This window comes from Microtus pennsylvanicus, chromosome 4 (assembly GCF_037038515.1).
Source record: "Microtus pennsylvanicus isolate mMicPen1 chromosome 4, mMicPen1.hap1, whole genome shotgun sequence".
In the NCBI taxonomy this organism is placed as follows: Eukaryota; Metazoa; Chordata; class Mammalia; order Rodentia; family Cricetidae; genus Microtus; species Microtus pennsylvanicus.
Genome location: NC_134582.1, coordinates 37,825,561 through 37,846,689, shown reverse-complemented (window position 1 = coordinate 37,846,689; position 21,129 = coordinate 37,825,561). Strand labels below are relative to the sequence as shown.

The following is a 21,129-nucleotide window of genomic DNA, read 5'->3' as shown; positions in this document are numbered from 1 at the left end:
GTCAAAATAGGAAAATGTAACTCGTGAACCTTGAATATGACCTACAGAATGCGTGTGATCACTTTTACCACCTTCAGCTGTGTGTCCCGAGATCTTGCCCTCTTCTGGGCTTGGTGGCTCCATCTTCTGACTCTGCTCTTCGTCTATGCATAAGGAATAAGGCAGAGGTGCTCAGGAGTTTTCTATTTCCCTAGAAGCCCAGCCCAGGACCGTGCAGGGCTGGAGCTGCAGCCTCTTATCATCACATGCTCCAGACTGCAATCTTTATTTGGTGAAAATTAAAAATTTAGTAGCATGTCATACTGACTGCCTACATAGCTGTGGCTCTGAAGAGGAAGTGGGTACATTCTTTTCAGTTGACTCTCTGGAGAGAAGCTCCGTCAAAACTTTCTCAGGTGTTCACAGTCCATATAGACATGACAAGGGACCCCTGGCTCCCTGTGGACTTGAAGATAGTCGTGTGGTGTTAGTCAAGGAGGCAGCTGTGGAGGAGGGAAGGGTAGCTGCAGGAAGGAATGCCTTTTTTCTGTGTCTACTTTCACACACTCAGGTTGGCCTTGCCTGCTCTAGAACACAACATCCGTGTGGACTTCATGTCTTTATCATGATGCTCATAGGTATTTGATGAGACTAAAGGTCAGATTCTTGTGTATTGGAGGAAAATGTGACTCAGAGACCACGATTCATTTCCCCTGGTTCAGACACAGCTAAGAGTCCGTCAGTACCTCACATTTCAGTGAATTCCCTTGCCCTGTGGCACGGGACTTTTTTTTTTTAAAGCAATTTTATTTTACATACAAATCTCAGTTCCCACTCCCTCCAGTCTGTCTTCCCACTTCCACTCCCCCATGTTCCCCCCATTCCTCCCTCCATCCACTCCTCTGAGAGGGTGAGGCCTCCCATCGGGATCCAACTAAGCCTGTCACATCACTTGAGGCAGGACCAAGGTCCTCCTCTCTGCATCTAAGCTGAGCAAGGTATCCCTCCTTAGGGAATGGGCTCTGAAGACACAGTTCATGCACTAGGGATAAATACTGGTTCCACTGCTAATGGTCCCATGCCACCCAGCTGTCACCCTCATTCAGAAGGCCTAGTTCAGTCTTATGCTGTTTCCTCAGAAGATCGAATCCTCCTGTTCTCCTCCCTGCTCCCCTTCTTCCCTCCCCACTCTTCTACCACCCTCCCCCTCCCCCATCATGCCGATTTGCTAAGGAAATCTTGCCTACTTCCCCTTCTGGGGACGGGGGGGGGGGGGGGGGGGGCGGGAAACCTTGTATGTCTCTTTTAAGGCACACACATGCCTTTTCTATCTTCAAATGCTGATTCATGCTGATTCATACCCGACAGGGCCTAGTCTGAAACATCCAGGGGTATTTTTATCTTTTTTATAGATGGGCTATTAGGGTATAACCTTTGATCTGGAGACTCCCCACTGGGTAAAATGTGGAGTAATGCTGAGAGCTACATCTACCTCAGACAGGGGTCTAGAATGGACCAGCATTCAGACGGAAAATCCCATCCCAGCCCCTGCCCCAACAACCTGAACACACATCATACACTCAAAGGTCACCTAGATTCTGGGCTGCTTAGTATGGGAGAGGAGAGGCGAAGTCACCTTTTTTCTTCCCTCTACCCTGATTCCGATGGTAGAATGCCATCTGCTTTTAGAGTGTTCAGGAGAGGGGCTTTCACCCCTGTGTCAGAGAGATGGAGTGGGGCGTCAGGAGAAGGCATTTCTACCTATCACTTCACTGCACCAACACCAGTTAGGCAAACACCAGAGTGAAGGTGAGAATAAACTGATGTGGTACTGCCACCTAGTGGCTGCCCTTGACCTCTGAGAAGTACAGCAAACAGCCAGCTTGCGGTCACCCTTTGGAAAAACCTGGTGGGAGTTCCCGGAACTAGTACCCACCCTAATCGATACAGATCGGCCTCCTCTGCCAGTCACAGAGGCTGCCACGTGGCACATGTGGAATATGCTGTGTGTTCTAGTATACGACTTTTGGCAAGAGGAGTCGTCAGCCTGGCCACACACTACTGCCTCTCTATACTAGAGTTCACGTCCACTGAAGGACCTCACAGCACACGCAGTTACACAGATGGAGTTCGCCCCAGAAAGTTCAAATAAGTACAGTTAGAAAATTAGGGAAGAAACGGGAATGGTGAGAAGCATCCGCACGTCACAAATATCCTTGTGGCATTTGCTGTTCCCATGAGCAATGAGAGTGCAGTTCCTGACACACTTTCGTGCCCAGTTCCAGGCTCTCCCGCTTCACTGATCTGCAGGTGTATGTTGTTGTTGTTGTGTGTTGTTTCTTGAGAACTTACTGGGTATTCCTTACTGGCCCGTAAGGTGGTCCTTTGGTCTCTACCCTCCTCTGGGGTCACAGGCCTGCATCACTATCCTTGCCTCTCCAAGTCTACTGATATGAAGCTTGCTACCAGTTTTTCCGATGTCTTTACTAGAAGTCCAGCCAGTTTCTCAATATGCCCTAGGAAATTTTTGGTTTCTTTTTTGTTCATCCCTTTGTTTTTTGTTTGTTTGTTTGCTTGCTTTTTGTTAGTCCCAGGTTGAGGTCAGGAATATTCTCCATTCTTGGGACATACCTACCTGTGAACACACAAAATGTTCCCACTTGACCTTGGAATGACCTGTTGAGTGTTTGCATGTAAAATTTTTTCTTTGTGTTTTGTTTTGTTCTGTTTGCTTAGAAGTAAAGCCATGTTAAATATGAACCTTTTTTTTTACTTAATTGTGATAGACATTTAATTTTTAAATAACATTCCTAAAATATCAGTTGGAGAATATCAGAATTTGTCTTATTTAAAATTAGACTCATTCCCTTGACCTGGGAGGTAAAGTTCCCTCCAAGGCTCTACAGATTTCCCTAGCCATCATCTTAAGAAAAGAGGATCTGAAAGATAAAGCCTTTTCTCTCTGTTAACAGGATGTTCGTGTGTTGCCATCCTTGTGCTCGAAGCTTTTGAACATAGTCAGATAACTGTAATTGTGTGTGTGTGTGTGTGTGTGTGTGTGTGTGTGTGTGTGTGTGAGAGAGAGAGAGAGAGAGAGAGAGAGAGAGATATCAGATCTCAGACTGGTAACTTCCTGACACAACATAATGCTGACGTCACTTCTTCTAGCATAAATGAATACTAGACTCGGACCATGAAACCTGTCTGTCATCTTTTCCGGAAAACATAAGGGTACTCATCAGTCTTGAAAACCTGTGTGTGCTCTGCCATCCCCCTCTTTTCCTTTGGGAATGTTGAGCTTTATTTTAAGCTCGGCTCAGCTTCTCAGCTCAGAACATATCCACTGATGGCATCTACCCAAAAGCAAATCTTCTATATCCAAAGTATGAATGAAACTCATGTAGACTAAGGTTGAAAGAAATCATAGATTTTAGAGAACCAGAGATATACAGACAGACATGAGAGAGAGAGAGAGAGAGAGAGAGAGAGAGAGAGAGAGAGAGAGTTTTTTCCCTAGATCAAAAAGAGGAAAAATTTTCAAATATATAAAGTCAAAGGAACAAAATAAAATTGAGGTAATAAGAATTCACTTTAGAACAGTAAAAAAAATTATATAATTTCAGGAATCTTGTGCTGGTCTGGGCCTAAAGTTAAGCTGGGCTTTAGAAGTAGCCTTGTGCTGTCTCTATCTGCCGCTTTGTTACTTTATGTTCTCTGGGATCCTCGGAGTCCTAAGATCTCATGTTTTGGACACAGTGATGCTCAGAAAGGAGAAGGAAGGAAGGACCTGAGGAAGTCGTGGACTAGAGCAGTTCAGTCTCTGCTCAGAAGTGACTTTCTGAGAACTGTTCCTGGAGTCCCTCTTCTGTACCATTATATAGCATTTATACTTCAGCACTTGCAGACATTGGCTAATTTTTATGTTTTAATCCTGATTTTAAATGATTCTAGACATCTGTTTTAAAGTGTTACACACCCCTGTTGTTACTTTCCATCTCTTCTATATATTGTCCCTAAGTATGTCTTTGCACAGGTGTTCACGTTTATAACAGAGCTCCTATTCCCTTATTACCCACAATCATGTATTGTGAACACAGTTTCTGATTCATCTGTGTGTTCTCTGTGCTTTATATTGGGTGGCGGTGGCACACGCCTTTAATCCCAGCTCTTGGGAGGCAGAGGCAGGCGGATCTCCATGAGTTTGAGGCCAGCCTGGTCTACAACGTGAGTTCCAGGACAGCCACAGCAGATACACAGATAAACTCTGTCTTGAGAAACAAACAAAAAAAGAAAGGAAGGAAGGAAGGAAGGAAGGAAGGAAGGAAGGAAGGAAGGAAGGAAGGAAGAAAATAAGAAAAGTGAAAAGTGTCTTCTTACATGGAGATATTTAACATCTAATTGAATGGAACTCCCACTGTAAAGAAAGAGAGAGAGAGAGAAGTGGGAGCCAAGAAGGAAGGAAAAGGAGAAAAGAAAAAGAATGCCTTTGCTACTTTATAACACACAAAAGCCACATGGGAAGCTTGAAAGAAAGCCATCCCTGTGTCATATCGCCACCTCTAGAGAGTTGGGTTTAATTAGTAGAGGGGCAGTGGACAGTATTTTCTTAATGGTTCCCAGGTGACTGCAGTGCAACAGCTGATGAATATCCCTGACAGAGCAGAGTAAATGATCCAGGCTCCCTCTCCTGTCTGAACCATTGGCTCTCGGTTCTCCTCCGTGAACAGATACCTACCTAGCTTGGGTTGCTTTCCATTCTTGCATCTCTGGATTAGTTGAGTCACACATTTGATTCGATTTGACTGTAAATGGAAACTACATGCACATAGTTGCTGTTCAGAAGCCTCATGTAAATTCCTCTCACGTCTCTGAATTTGCAACTGGAAACACTGACTTTCGGACTCACTGACATTGAGGTTTGCCGCCAGTTAACCAGCAGTGCAAGGGCTGCCTGGTAGTCTCAGGCCTCACTATGGAATCTGATGGAGTCAGACATACCTCATCCTCCGAGGGAGTCGCCTCCATTTCAGGTGAGCACCACACAGAGAACCATATATAGGTTCTATCTGCTCAGTGTGCAAGCCAAGCGGAGTGAGCCCGAGAGACACCTGCTCAGTTCCTCATCCTCCTGGATGCCCCCATCTCCACCACTGCAAAACCAGAAGAAATAGATTGCCCTCTCCAACATATGTGTAATCGTTAAATCATGTTAGAAGCAACAATTTTCAGGCTTTAGTTTGGATCTATTTTTTTAAACTTTCATATCTTCTCTTTTACCTGTGACTTGCATTTATCCTCCTCATCATTGCCATTATTATTATTATCACAGATTCTTTAAAATGTTTTCTTTAGAACAATTCCTGAGTTCCAGTTTTCGCATTGAATAAATAATAGGACATTCTTATTTCATCCCTTCTAGTCTCTGTTTTTATGGAAAGGCAGTTGCTAAATGCTAAATCTCCACTCCTGAACTTGCTTTTGGTTTTGAGTTTGTTTCTTCTCCTCTTTTCCTCTTTGTGTTCTATTTTCTAGCTGATCTGTCTCAGTTTGCATGGGAATTACGGTATGGTTGTGATTCTGTTGGAATCTGAATTGCGTCACTGCAGTGTTCCCTTAGAGTCATCCTAGCTGATGGAGCTAAGGCTCCCACCTCTGTCTTCACTGTCTCAGCTTCCTTCTGCCGTCTCCCTCTGTGGTTTTCCTCTTTTTTTAACCCCCTCTATTTTATCTGCACTACTTCTTCAAGAAGCATAAAATGTGTGCCCACTGTTATTCATTTATATTTGAGAGGGGGATTCTGAAGCCAGTTAGAAGGACTGTTTAGGAGAAAGGATATTTGTCTTGTAAGACTTGGCAAAGGGTGAAAGCTGGTATTTTATCAGGAGTCCTCAATTTCTTCGTGTGGTTATATTATCTTTTCTTTGGTCCCCATTTCAATTTTAAAAAGTCCCTTGCTTTCTATTAACAAGTTCTCATACTCCAATCAAGGATATGGAGTGAAGGGAAGTAGTAATGGAAAATACTGCTTCATTTAAAACCTAAAGTCCCAATCTTCCCCATCTTTAAACATTTCTGTTCCTCTCTGGACCCTGAGTCCCAGATTCTCCAATCTGTACCTGAAGAATGAGCTTTCTTACTCATTCTTAAAATGAGTAGTTTGCAAGGACCAAGGAGAGAGGGTACCTACAGATCCATCACTCCTTATCAGTCCTTCCTTTATCAGTTCTGTAACTTACCCGTTCGCTGTGTTGTTGATAACTGTGTAACGGGAGATAACTAGGCCCTTTATATTTAATGTGATTGAGGATATACTCGGGCAAATGTGCTCTAGAGCTCTGTGCGCTTGATTTATCTCATCTCTTGCTTATCCCTCTGCCCTCTGTTTCTATCCTCTTTGGAATGGGTATTCTATTTCTTCTTGTGTTTTTTTAAATTGGGTTATTCTTTGGCTGGTTACTGTGATACTTCTTTTGAGGAATGTAGCGTGTCCATAAGCTTAAGTCTATTGTGTCTAAATTAATTAATATCCTGTCATTTCCTGCAGTCTGTCTTTGATTGATGGCTCTCTATCACTTTCCATACAAGGCTTCTACTTCTTCATACAAGGCATCAAGTCATTTTACATGAAGGTCTATACTACTTTCTCGGAGAATCAAGGAGACGCTCTACAGGGCTTTTGAATCTCCCTTCTTTGGTTTTTAGCCCCTTAATACCTTAGCTTCTTTAGAGTCCAACTGTGCCCTTCAATTCAGGGAAACCTTGGAACTCTGCCTATTCTCTCTCCCTCCACTTTATTCTGTAGATTCTCTTTGGACATTAAACTGGGACAAATCTGTGGTTTCTTCAGTTGTTCACCATCATCCTAGAATCTTTGTCTATTCAAGATGGGTGGACAATATCTTGTTACCCATTATTTCAAATTTTATCAGATTTTTAAAACTTAAAATACAGTAAATGTAATAACCTATTGCTCCATTGTGATTGAAAGCAGGATGCATTTTCATTCATAAAATAAAAGTTTCTTCCTCCTCTCTGGTGCCTCCTTTACTTTCCCTTGTTTGCTCTAAGTTTACATCTTTTTATTGTGTTGCCATAGTTACAGTGTTATTTCAGGAAAGATGTGATTGTAGGAGAGGAATGATGGCATATTGATCACATGCATTTAATCTCTGTGATGCTTTCCGTTATATAACCACGTCTGAAATTTAAGAGCAGAATTGAAATAGTTTTGTCACTTCCAATATTAATAAAATGCTTACTAGAGAAGCATTCATGAAAACTTGTCAGCTGTTAACATCCACGATGGAATAATTTTTGTTGTTATCAAAATAAGTTGTGCATTGCCCGTGGGATATAACATGAAAAGTACAACTCATGCCGACAGATAGGCAAGAATCATTCCTCTGTGTTTGTCGTCTGTCTGCAACTTTGAGCACCTACCACATGGCCCAGGGAAACTCAGACTGAGAATGGATTCAACATTGCCACATCAGTGAATGAGCACCAATGCCCTCTGTACTTTTCCCAGAACCAGGCAGCAGTGCAGCATCAAATAAGGCCCAGTATTAGTATTTTGATTCTAAAGGCAAGGTAATTGAGCACATTAGATATTACATGTCTTGTGACCCGTGTGAGCATTTATGGAATGCTGTTGGAGGTATTTGTAGGGTGCTGAGAAAAACCAGGACAAACCAAGAGAACCATACTGACTTGTGCGGAGTTTGGAGAAGGAGACCTGTAAAAGAGAAAGCAATGTGCTAGCTTTTACCATGCAGTACCGAGGGGGCAGTGGGAGTGCTGAGCAGGGCGAGCCTCTCCCTTAGTGAAGGTAACCCCTGTGAACTTGAACAAATCCTCAGTTCAACATCAAGCTGTCATGTCTGTTAAACAGTCGGCAGTGAATGAAGAGATGAATAAGGCCCAGGAACTAAAAAGCGGAAGCTCTTTTAAGACAGGAAAGCTATATAAGTCTACAAAGCTGAGAGAGCTGGGAACATAGAAAGAGGTGTAAGTGTCTTTGGCTGGAACCCCTGACGTCCTTATTCTAAAAGCTCAACATCATGAGGCATTTCTTCCGCCAGCACTACTATGATTTAGTGTACCTTTTATTAAATTAGCACTCCCATTGATCAGAGGTTGCATCTACCACTTGAGCAGTTTCCTCTTGCTTTCTCAGACAGTTTTTCTTGTGAAAAAGACTGGCATTATCTGACTGGTCTGTGAAACAAACTACTATAAGAAAAGAGTGCATACCTCTTTAGTCTTAAATTATATGCATTAATCATTCACGGCGGTATGACTCTGGCATCGATCCAAAACCTAGGGACGTTCTGAGCGGAAGCAGAGAGGGAAATCAGAGAAGCATCACCTTTCACGATAGCCACAAATAGCATAAAATATCTTGGGAAGTGAAAGATCTATTTGACAAGAACTTTAAGTCTTTGAAGAAAGAAATTGAAGAAGACACCAGAAAATGGAAGGATCTCCCTTGCTCTTGGATTGGGAGGATCAACATAGTAAAAATGCCAATTCTACCAAAAGCAATCTATAGATTCAATGCAATCCCCATCAAAATCCCATCAAAATTCTTCACAGATCTGGAGAAGACAATAATCAACTTTATATGGAAAAACAAAAAACCCAGGATAGCCAAAACAATCTTATACAATAAAGGATCATCTGGAGGCATTACCATCCCTGACTTCAAACTCTATTACAGAGCTACAGTATTGAAAACAGCTTGGTATTGGCATAAAAACAGAGAAGTCGACCAATAGAATCGAATAGAAGACCCTGACTTTAACCCACAAACCTATGAACACCTGATTTTCGATAAAGGAGCTAAAAGTATACAATGGAAAAAAGAAAGCATCTTCAACAAATTATGCTGGCAAAACTGGATGTCAATCTGTAGAAGAATGAAAATAGATCCATATCTATCACCATGCACAAAATTCAAGTCCAAATGGATTAAAGACCTCAATATCAGTCCGAACACACTGAATCTGATAGAAGAGAAAGTGGGAAGTACTCTACAACACATGGGCACAGGAGACTACTTCCTACGTATAACCCCAGCAGCACAGACATTAAGGGCCTCATTGAATAAATGGGACCTCCTGAGACTGAGAAGCTTCTGTAAAGCAAAGGACACTGTCACTAAGACAAAAAGGCAACCCACTGACTGGGAGAAGATCTTCACCAACCCCGCACTGACAAAGGTCTGATCTCCAAAATATATAAAGAACTCAAGAAACTAGACTGTAAAAGGCTAATCAACCCAATTATAAAATGGGGCACTGAGCTGAACAGAGAATTCTCAACAGAAAAAGTTCAAATGGCCAAAAGACACTTAAGGTCATGCTCAACTTCCTTAGTGATCAGGGAAATGCAAATCAAGACAACTTTAAGATACCATCTTATACCTGTCAGAATGGCTAAAATAAAAAAACACCAATGATAGCCTTTGCTGGAGAGGTTGTGGAGAAAAGGGTACACTCATCCATTGCTGGTGGGAATGCAAACTTGTGCAACCACTTTGGAAAGCAGTGTGGCGGTTTCTCAGAAAATTCGGGATCAACTTACCCCTGGACCCAGCAATACTACTCTTGGGAATATGCCCAAGAGATGCCCTATAATACAACAAAAGTATATGCTCAACTATGTTCATAGCAGCATTGCTTGTAATAGCCAGAACCTGGAAGCAACCTAGATGCCCTTCAATGGAAGAATGGATGAAGAAAGTATGGAATATATATATATATATATATATATATATATATATATATATATATATATATATATATATTAGAGTACTACTCAGCAGTAAAAAACAAGGACTTCTTGAATTTTGCATGCAAATGGATGGAAATAGAAAACACTATCCTGAGTGAGGTAAGCCAGACCCAAAAAGAGGAACATGGGATGTACTCACTCATATTTGGTTTCTAGCCATAAATAAAGGACATTGAGCCTATAATTAGTGATCCTAGAGAAGCTAAATAAGAAGGAGAACCCAAAGAAAAACATATAGGCATCCTCCTGAATATTAACCTTCATCAGGCGATGAAAGGAGACAGAGACAGAGACCCACATTGGAGTACTGGACAGAAATCTCAAGGTCCAAATGAGGAGCAGAAGGAGAGAGAGCATGAGCAAGGAACTTAGGACCGCGAGGGGTGCACCCACACACTGAGACAATGGGGATGTTCTATCGGAAACTCACCAAGGCCAGCTGGCCTGGGTCTGAAAAAGCCTGGGATAAAACCGAACTCACTGAACATAGCGGACAATGAGGACTACTGAAAACTCAAGAACAATGGCAATGGGTTTTTGATCCCACTGCACGTTGGCTTTGTGGGAGCCTAGGCAGTTTGGATGCTCAACTTACTAGACCTGGATGGAGGTGGGTGGTCCTTGGACTTCCCACAGGGCAGGGAACCCTGATTGTTCTTTGGGCTGACAAGGGAGGGGGACTTGATTGAGGGAGGGGGAGGGAAATGGGAGGGGAGGCGGGGAAGAGACAGAAATCTTAAAGAAAGAAAGAAAGAAAGAAAGAAAGAAAGAAAGAAAGAAAGAAAGAAAGAAAGAAAGAAAACCTAGGGACGTTCTGAGCGGTAGTATCACCGTGTTGATGAGTCTAATATAGTATTTGGGTTTGAGTTGCTAGGAAAGAATTCAGGTGATTATTCTAATCGTGTCTAATTTGGTCCTTAATTACCTCACTTTGACTATTCACTACTGAGCCTGTCTAAATGTCACATAAACATTAATATGAGAATTTTTTTCCATTCTGAGCTGTTTTCAGACAGCTTCATTTCATAATCAAAAAGGATAATTTATGGACTCCCAAGCTAAAAATCTTCAATGTTAGAAGCATACTTGTTTCCAGTTAGGTTTTCTGCTATAGGTTTATGGTCTCTAACACAGTATAAGGAGCATAACACAGTGTTATCCATTAACAACGCAGCGGCATCAATCAGAGCGTCTGGCCCAGGGAGGAAGAAAGGGGAGATTTGTTGTACATTTAACATGCTTTGTAATCAAAGATAACAAACCGAAGAAGAGTGAGCTGGACATTTTCAATGAATGCTTCAGGTTCCCCTTGGTGGCCGTGTACCACTCCATACCTTGAGAACCAAATAAAAAGCACTAAAAAGAGAACAAGATTGAGTTTTCCCCATAGGCAGTAAGAAAGGCATTTCCAGAGACCCCAGGGTAGTAGCAATTCTGAAGCTCTTATTTGTAGTTAGTTGTTCTTCTAAAGGGGAAAAAAAAATGACATGCAAGCCATTCAAAATGAAGATTTCACTCAGCATGTGTCTTAGACTAGAAAATGAAGCTGTCTAGGACACAACCGTCGATATAAGGAGAGTTGCAAGTGTAATGTTTTCAGCGCGTGATTGTCTAGGTTGTGAAATATTACATATTAAATGGGGAAGTCGCTGAGACTCTACTGAGAACAAAATAAATGTAATGTATCTATACATGGCCTTGCTCGGGAGATTAGAGGCATGTAGTCTTAAGTAAATCAAGCTTTGTCAAGGAGAAGTTTCCTCTCACAAATAAAATTCGAATGGGAAATGAGTTCCCCCCCATCCCTCCTGTGAAGCCCACATCAGTGGTAGAGTAATATGTGACCCCAAGGAATCATGGCAGGGAATATGCACTAACATACCCTGATGTGGGTATAAACCAAAGCTGATTTAATTATGTTTTGAAACAGAGAAGTCTGTGGAAACTGCCTAGCTCATGTTACTGGTAAGCCCAGCACTAGCCGCATTCTGATACACTATGCTACAAAGGTAATCAGTGGAAGTAAACCCATTGGTCTCCATGGGATTCTAGGGATGCCTCCTGGGACATCCTGAGGATTAGCATCTATAGTTAGACAGAGTGGCCACTCCTTGGGCATGATACAGTCAAGGTATCTATCTTATCTTCCTGTAAGTCAATACAGTAGTTGTCCTCACTCCTCCATGTGCTGGGGTTCTGATGACATCAGCCTATAACTTCTTAGCTAAGTACAAGTAGCAGGAAACATGACTTTGGCTTCTCTTTATTTAGAAGCAAACACAGTAAGAAATGAGAAGAGTGAAGGATTTGCAACTAGAGTCCAAGAGAAAGGACAGGTGGTTGTTAGTGGGAAGTGGGTACAAACAAGGAACCCTAACCCTGCTGGTGACCAGAGTTCAGGCTCAAGTGCTGTAGAGACCTAGAGGGCCTCAGCCTTGGCTACAGAGATGTGAATCACAGCATCGTCTTCCAAGGCTGATGATCAACATGGCCTAATTATCATATGGACGTGTGCTGAGCAGTGTGTACTTGTTTCAACCTAACTGTATTGAAGGGGACAAGGAGGACAACAATGGTAGTAGACATAGTTTCAGGACAGAAAACAGTATTACCCATGTAGTATGAGATTAGGATAGGGCATATTGTCAAAGGTGAGGCACATCAGCTGGGACTCACAAAGTCCTGAGACTCTCTACAAAGGTAAATGTATGGCCTCTGGCAGCAGTAAGAATGCAGGTTTCATCCTGTAAGTTAGTCTTTTTCATAAGTTGAGGCAACTTCTTGACTTTGTATTTGTAATCCTTCAGGACATCTAAACAGAAGAGTTTATTGAAAATATAGTGAAGTCATCAAATTAATTGAATTGTCCTTAGCCACTGTACTAGAGTCATTATAAAACTCTGGCTTTGTTTGCTATCTTTCAGGTACCATGATCAACAGGATGTTACCAGCAATTTCCTTGGAGCAATGTGGTTGATATCAATAACTTTTCTCTCCATTGGTTATGGTGACATGGTACCTAACACATACTGTGGGAAAGGAGTCTGCTTGCTTACTGGAATCATGGTAAGTGCCCCTCCCCTTCCATCTCTCTTATTTATTCTTTAGAAGAAACGCAAACCACCCAATACATATGTATGGATGATGGTGAGTTACTAGTTTGCTCGTAAAAACAGTTTTGAAATAACTTGGGACCCTAAAGACCTCTATTGCAATATATAATAATATTTATTCTGTTATTGAATGTTGGTTGGGAGAGAAGCACAGGTCTGGGAAATGTGCAGAGAATGCAGCCAAACTAGGCACACGCTCTCCCTGCCCTGTTTCCTGGAGGTCTCTAGTAGAAACACCACATTTTGAAAATGATTGACAAATGATTACAGTCAAGTTCATATAGAAAGAAGTAAATCTTGAGTTGTTTAGGAAACTGGGAAATAGGAATAGGGCCTCATCAGAGAAATAACCTATGGAGAATTGACCTAAGATGAAGTGAGACTTCTGGGTAAATGGCCAGGAATGGGGCACATTCTGTTTGAAAGCCACAAGCTAAGAGAGTACAGTTTGTTTAAGCAAGGTGAGTAGACAAGGGGGACATGGATGTTCGTGAGTTGGGGACAGGAAACCAGGGATTTCAGGACACTGCAGGAAGGTTTGATGTAATGGTTAAGATTTGGGTCTTTTCCTAGAAGGCCCTACAAACCCAGGCATGTTATTTGCCCCTCCTATACTGTGGTGGAGCCGGAACTGCTTTGCACCACTCCCTTGGTTAAATGAGAACTGGGAAGGCACTTCCATCCTTGAGAAAGCTAGCAAAGGCTAGAGGGCTTTTCCAGCCAAAGGACTGGCAGAGACCAGCAGAAAGGCTAAGTAAGCTTTACATAAAAGTACTCATGGGGACAGAAAAGATAGGCAGATCTTAAGAGAACTGGCTGCCCAGCCTTGAGTTCCTTCCAGATTTAATTGAAGTTTAAGGTGAAGTAAGAGTGACCATAATGTGGTCAGTGTGCTCTGTCCTTGGGTCTATTGTACATAGATTGTGGCAAGGAAAGTCCTACACTCAGTGAATGGGGTAAGACCTTAAGTGAGGAACTGCAGTTGTATGCCAATTTGCCCTAGCAGTGGAACATCTCTTGTGGCAGATTGTGTGGTGAGCATTTGAAACCAGTAAGATAGCAGAGACGTCACGGGGCACAAGAACTCAGAGGAGAAACCTAAAGTGGGGAACACCCCTCACCGTTCCTATACTGCCTGTGCACCGGATAGCATGAGACAATATCGGGTGGCTTTGTTGAGGTCCCTTGAGTACTGTTCACTCAGAATGGAGCCACCTGAAGCATCTGCTGATGAAGATTGTTGCAGGGATTTTAATTGAGAGCCTGAGCCCCCTTGGTAGAACTGAACAGAGATAGGAAACTTGCCCATGCCAATTTTAAAGACAACAGCACTATCAGGATGGCCATTAAGCCCAAATTATGAAAATTGTAATTTAGGAACATAATTTAGCATCATTTCCTTGTGAAATGAAAAGTTTTATGTGTGTAGTGAACTTCAGATTTTTCTCATTACACTTGGTGTAGCTCATTAAATCTTTATTCTAGAATACCTCCCATTTTCCCTCAAATAATAACATTTTATTGTATAGCATAAAACTTTGGTAAATAAAATATAGAGGGATATATTTTTGAAAGGCTCCATAACAAGCCCACAAGGGACATGAATGTTGCTATTTATATAGACAGAACTGATAACTACAGTCTTTCCTCCATGCTTCTCTAAAACAACTTGTTTGCTGTTTCTTTTGTGGCAAGAGGTACCCATTTTATTATTAAATGAGGCATGACTTTTGGGGCTCATATAACTTTGGAGCAGACACCAATTTGACTTTAACCTTTCTTGGGCACAGGCGCCTTGAGATACGTCTACCTTCTTGTAGTATTGTTCTGACCCTAATGCCTCCAGAACTGCCCCGTCAAAGTCTTGTCTGGTGGCCCAGAATCTTCTGTTTACCTCCTTCCTCTGCTTCCTTGATTAGGTTTCACTATTGATCTTGGTTTTGGAAAAGAAGTGCTAAGCCTCTTTTAATCTATACAAACGAAAGAAGGTTCTGTGTAATGAAATGTACATGGCCTCATTCTTCCTCTGCCAGCTCGCAGCACAACAGTCTGTTCCGAAACTCAGGCTCCATTGTCTCTCCCCTATAAGAACAAATTGTTTAATTGACCCGATCAAAGAGTGTTAACATGTACACAGAGAAATTCTCAAATCTTTGAGTAGCCTTCTTAAAAGTGCTTTGGAAGAGTGCAGTGGCTCTCTCTTGAGGCCAGGCAAATCTCCACAGTGTTGTCAGGCTACTGGACAGTCTTTGGGGGTAAGTGTCTAAGGAGTCGATTGTACCCTGTACAAACTCCTTAGAGATGTAGAGCAGTATTTGGAAGCAAACAAGATGTAATGTGGGGAACATCTGAATAAGATTATAGATTCATAAGGCTAGTTTCTTGAAGATGAAGTATGTTTGACAGATTTTGTTGCCTTTGCTTTCTTTTCATTAGGGGAAGTACTATAAATACTCAGAGACTTAGCCCAAAATGACTTTATATTTCAGTGTTCATTTGCCTATGCATTGATGGATTTCCCATGGGTGTCTCCTGTCTGCCCGTCTCCCCTTCTCAGCTTTAGCTTTTAATAAATAGCGAATAAGAAATGCAATTTACAGTACTCTGACGGGAGCACAGGGTCATCTGTGCATCTTCTTGAATATTACCTCTGGAGTACTGTGCCTTTTGTTCTCCTCTATCACTCGGTTTCCCTATCCTTGTGTTCATGACATTTTGATAGAATTTACACCTTCATGTAGCTTTTTTTTTTCCATTTGGAAGTAGAGTTGGTCTACACACTAACACCTACAAAGACTTCCCAAAGCCCTGCTTGTTTTCATTCCAAAGCTAATCAACACCAATCAGTTATAGAATGCCATCACCCTCAGGGCATACATTAGTCAAAACTCAAAATTAGGGTATAATTTAGAAGTTTTTAAAAAGCTGAATTTGTGCTATGGGTCATATATTTTTAGAGACAAGGACATTACACTAAGTTTATACCTATACTACTCTGGGTGGAAATATATTATTAAATTGTGAGAAGAGATTATTTTCTATAACATTTATAATAGAAAACCAAGTAGCATTATCAAAACATAACTTATCCTTATTTGAATTGTTTATTGGATTGTTGATAGAGCTTTACCTATAATATCCAGCTGTGTTTGCAATATTAGATACAGGTGTTTATGGAATTCTTAAAATAGGGAGAGCTTGGATTCTGCCAGATTTCAGAAAAAAAAAATTAAACATTGGGATTGGGAAATCTATCTCATTCAAAGCATACTTGCCTAATATGCTGAAGGCCTTCAGTCTGATTTCCATTATAATTCATTAATATTCTCTCTCTCTCTTTCTCTTTCTCTCTCTCTCTCTCTCTCTCTCTCTCTCTCTCTCTCTCTCTCTCTCTCTCTCTCTCTTTCTCTATGTCTCTCTCCTTCTCCCTCCTTTTCTCCCTCCCTTTCCCTCTTTCCTCCTCTCAGCTACCCATGGATATTATCTTTAAAACATAAAACCATAGAATAGTTTAACAAAAGTCACACTACTTTTTCTTTAACATAAAAACATTAAGGTTGTAATTACAGATTCTCCCCATTAGAAGAATAATTTCTTACTCTTGCTCTGTTTGAGGAAACTCAGAGGAATGGAGGATTTCCTGTTTGGGATGTCCTTATAAACGGCAGACTGGATTCTAACTAGTTCCCTACTATTCACTGAAGGTGATAGGCAAATACATTGTCATATTTTAGTGACTTTTGTGTCGGCACCAGCTTGTTTTTATCTCCAATTTTACAGCAGAATTGATCACTTTCCTTAGCACTTATCCTTTCTCCCACTTTCTGTCTACACAGGTGAATGTAACACACCTTGAAAGCTATACATGTTCCTTTATTAGTGAATATATGATTGTTTCAAGAGGAGCCATGTTGACAAGGGTACCTTTTCACTTACTAGAAAGGTCATTCATGTATAACTTTTGCTTTCATTCCTCTTTAGTATGATTCTTCTTGGTCACTTAGTCCTTCAGACAATGGATAAATGAATTTTGAGGCATAATTGTCTTTAATATAGAGTAATATCTGTCCATTCAAAGGTGTGAGTTGTAAGAAGTTCTTTAATAAAGATCTATAGAAACCTAGATTTGATAGAAACAACTAGAGTGAAGTCCCAAGTGATTTAGGTTTCTTCTGTCACCAACAATTCTGCATAAAAAATTCCCAGTTCATGACAGTAAGTAATATTTTTAAACCACACTAAGTAATATTTTTAAACCTTAATTGGGAAGAAAGAAAAAATGTCAGTCCAGAAAAAAGCCTCTGTAGAACACTAGATAGTAATTCCATGAGAAGAGTAGATAGTAATTCCATAAGAACACTGGATATTAATCTCATAAGAACACTAGATAGTAATTCCATGAGAACATTGGATAGTAATTCCATGAAAACATTGGATAGTAATTCCATGAGAACACTGGATAGTAATCCCATGAGAACACTAGATAGTAATTCCATGAGAACAGTAGATAGTAATTCCATGAGAACACTGGATAGTAGTCCTATGAGAACACTAGATAGTAATTCCATGAGAACACTAGATAGTAATTCCATGGGAACAGTGGATAGTAATTCCATGAGAACACTGGATAGTAATTTCATGAGAACACTAGATCGCAATTCCATGAACATCAAGTTTTCTGGAATTCTTGGTGTCAGTTCAGAATGAGCACCCTCTGAACTCAGTTCAAAGGCATTCATTCTGAACTAGAGCAATGAATTAGCTCCAGGTCCCATTGAATCCCATCCCATAAGGCCCATTGAAAGAAGTGTATGTTTATATTCATGAAGTAGTGCATTTTATGCTGTTAGAAAAGGAGAAATTCTGGACTTTTTCAGTAGGAAAACTAAATTCCTGATCAATTCCTTAGCCAGAAGTCTAGTTCTTCCTAGAATTCTTACCTCACAGATAATTTTTATAAGGAACACGACAGCTGCTCAGGAGTTGTGACCTGCCAGCGTGATTTGAAGAAAATCAGAGGAAGGACATTTTTGATAGAGGAAATTATTTTCATGACCTGAGAAAGTCTTTAACACTCTAATGGGTTGTAATATTAAACTTGGGTGATTTAGAGAATTTTATTTGCCAAAATTGATTGTTTTAGATATTTATTATGAAAGCATAATTATTTGTGTCAGGCAAGGGCAGTAAAATATATTTATGTTTCTTAACTATTGAATCGGTGAACCTCAGAAATACAAAAGCAGGTGATAATGTCAAATATTTGTTTACCTTCTTCTTGAAAAACTGATATGTGAAGTGATAGATTAAAATGAAAGTTAAAGGTTAGAACGATGTCTCCATGTTCTTACAGAGGACATGGGTTCACTTCCAGCACCCAAAATGGTGACTTACAACCATCTGTAACTCCAGTTCCAAGGGATCTGGTGTCCTCTTGTGACTTCTGCAGGCACCAGGCATGCACATGGTACACCAACATATATGCAGACAAAACACTCATGCACATAAAGTAAAAGTTAAGGGCTTCTGTTCATTTTTAGATTAAACATGACATTTAAGGAGCGTATTTTTAGTAAATCTTGGTTATCATTAAAATGCTGTTTGCACTCTAATGAACTGTTATACAAACCACACGAGGATAATTTGAGCCTGAAATACTTTGACCATTAGTGGTTTTTATCAGGCCATTCACCATAGTGGTAGGGATTCTGGAATTAAAAACAAAAATCATGAATTCCATTATTAAGTTTGATCTTTGGAAGATGCCTGTTTATAAGCAATAGTTTAAATCTTTCTGCAGATTCTGTCAAAAAAGTTTCAGTTTTTTTATGAAATGAAATGGCTGTATCTTTATGTTATGTAAATTTCATCCCAAAGTAGTGTTTCAAGATGATGCTTGGAAAGTCTTACAGGATCCACCATCACTATGTGGCCTGGAATGACAATATCATGCTGTTGAATTTTTCCCACATTAACTGAGGAACGGTCTTGGGGAGTTAGACCTCCTCAACTTCGCTTGCATCCTAGATGTCAGAATAGCTGATACTTCTGTGGTCTGATGGAGGACGGGGGGGGGCGGGGGTTATCGCTTCATCTGTCCCTAGTGAGTACCTTCCAGGTGTTGGGGATGAGTTGCAACTTATGCTAGCTTTCAGTTAAGTTTGTTCTGGCTCAGGGTCAGGGTCATTAGTACTGCTTCTCTTGTACTTGTTCTTCTTACACAAATTAACTCTGCCCCGCACTCTTACTTCTCCAGTTTTCTTTTTCTTGATTTGTTAGATGAAAAGATGATAACTTATGTAAGAAAGGAAAAACTTACACTCTAATTTTTATTATATGGGGTCAGAAACACACTGTCTTCAGGTTAGATTTAGGTGACCAAAAGGCAGGTTCGTGATTTGCTTTGGTTTTTCATTAAAAAATAAAAAACAAACAGAAATTAAAATGGGAGAAGAGAAGCCAGGATTTATTCCCTAACTTTGGTGAAAATACCATGACTCATTGTCTTAAAGGCATACAGGGATCTTCATTCCAGGGAGGAACATATGTTAGTCCCAACTGTTTCTACATAGCTTGTGCTGGTGACAAGCACTGGAGAAAATGCACAAACCACACTTCCATTCTTACGTTATGAAACAGAATAGCCCTCAAATAGACACCGAGTAGACAGTAGCAATCTACCATTGCCTCAGTTACTACAACCTGCTGCCAGGAATTCTCCTTGAACACTGAAAACTTTCTAACATGAACAGCTCTGCTCTGCATAACTCCAAAAATTAAACAATTGAAGGTTTTATGAAACATAATTCTACACACACACACACACACACACACACACACACACACACACGTATATGTATATATCAAGTCCTCTTATGATGCTCTAAGAACCTAGGTAGGTCTCAGCTTATAGTTTCTCTAATTAAAGCAACACTGAAACATAAGGAACAATAGCTTTGTATTTAAGTGAAGGTTTTGTATTAAATTTAAAGGTTTTGCCTTTTCCTCCTTCTTTTCTGATTTTATTTATTTTATCTTATTTTATTTTTGGCTTTTTAAGACCGGGCCTCTCTCCAATACTCAGGTCAACCTCCAACTCACTATGTAGCTGAGGATGACCTTGAGCTCCTGTTTTTCCTGCCTCCCCAGGCACCAGGTTTTACTGGTATGACCACCATATTTGACTTCAACGAATGGGTTTCTGAGTGCCTCTTTGGGTGCAGCTCACAAGCATACAGTGAGGATAATGGGATGAAAAGTATAGGTAACAGTTGGAAGATTATACAAATTGTTGGGGCGCTTGCTTCTCTGCTTTGCTCCCAAGGTGCTCATTTTAAAGCACAAGTCTTTGGTGAGTGAGAGAGCACTCATCAAGAAATGGGCCATCAACAGGAAGAAGAGAGCCCAGAATAAGCGCAAGGAAAAATTGCTTCCCAAGGCTCTTGGTGCCAGTGATTTTCCACTCCTATTAGGATTTTGATTTCTTTCCAGAAGGATCTCAGCAGTAGCCACCTGCCCAGGGAGAAAAAAAAATGCATTGTCTTGTGCCAACCGTGCTCTCATGGCTGCCTGTAGCAGTTAAGAGCCCCCTCGATTTTCACATTCTCGGCTTATTAAAGAAGCCTGGCTGCCCCCACTGAGGAGCAAGAGGGAGCAAATCAGCAACAGGTGCCTGTGTTGGTCTAGCAAGTGCTAGCCTGAGAAGAGGGAGGGGGCCTGTGGCCAGTGAATCATCAGTCCAGCATTGTCTGAGACTGTTCTTTGGACTTTGTAGCTAAAGTTTAAAAGCCAACCGCAAAGGTGCAGATGTTTCTCCCCCGAGTCTGTTCCTTTCTTTTATGAGGATCTAGCCCTAAAACCTCTTTAATTGCCATCACGGAGCACAGAATATTGTGGCATCCGTCACACCTCAGACTTGCATGTTTCTAATAACTTCACAAGTGAAATAACCCGAGGAGCTTTTCCTCTTTTTAAGGTGATGCTGTGGTTTGCTGTATGTTGTTCATAGTCTCCTTCATCTAAAGCGTAGGCTGTCAGGGAATCATATACCGCAGGACTGAGTAGATTTCAGATGCTGTGTCTCAACGGTGCAGTTCTTACAAAATCTCCAAGTGAGTCTAGTTCCTGATCAAGGCTATGAACGACTGATTTCAAAGTTACACTATTAATTGGGCTGGAGTCAAGGCTCGGTGGTTAAGAGTGTATACTGCTTTTGCTGAGGACCTTAGTGCAGTTCCAAACA

At 41.0% G+C, this 21,129-nt stretch overlaps 1 protein-coding gene across 3 annotated transcripts in view; it reads left to right on the top strand.

Annotated features, from left to right (window-relative positions):
• The window catches only part of Kcnn2 (potassium calcium-activated channel subfamily N member 2), a 350,618-nt gene that overhangs the window by 314,049 nt on the left and 15,440 nt on the right, over window positions 1-21,129 (top strand). For all 3 annotated transcript variants that reach the window (XM_075968719.1, XM_075968720.1, XM_075968721.1), the window contains one exon: window positions 12,699-12,840. In XM_075968719.1, the coding sequence (XP_075824834.1) occupies window positions 12,699-12,840 (142 nt within the window). The remainder of the gene's footprint in view (window positions 1-12,698; window positions 12,841-21,129) is intronic.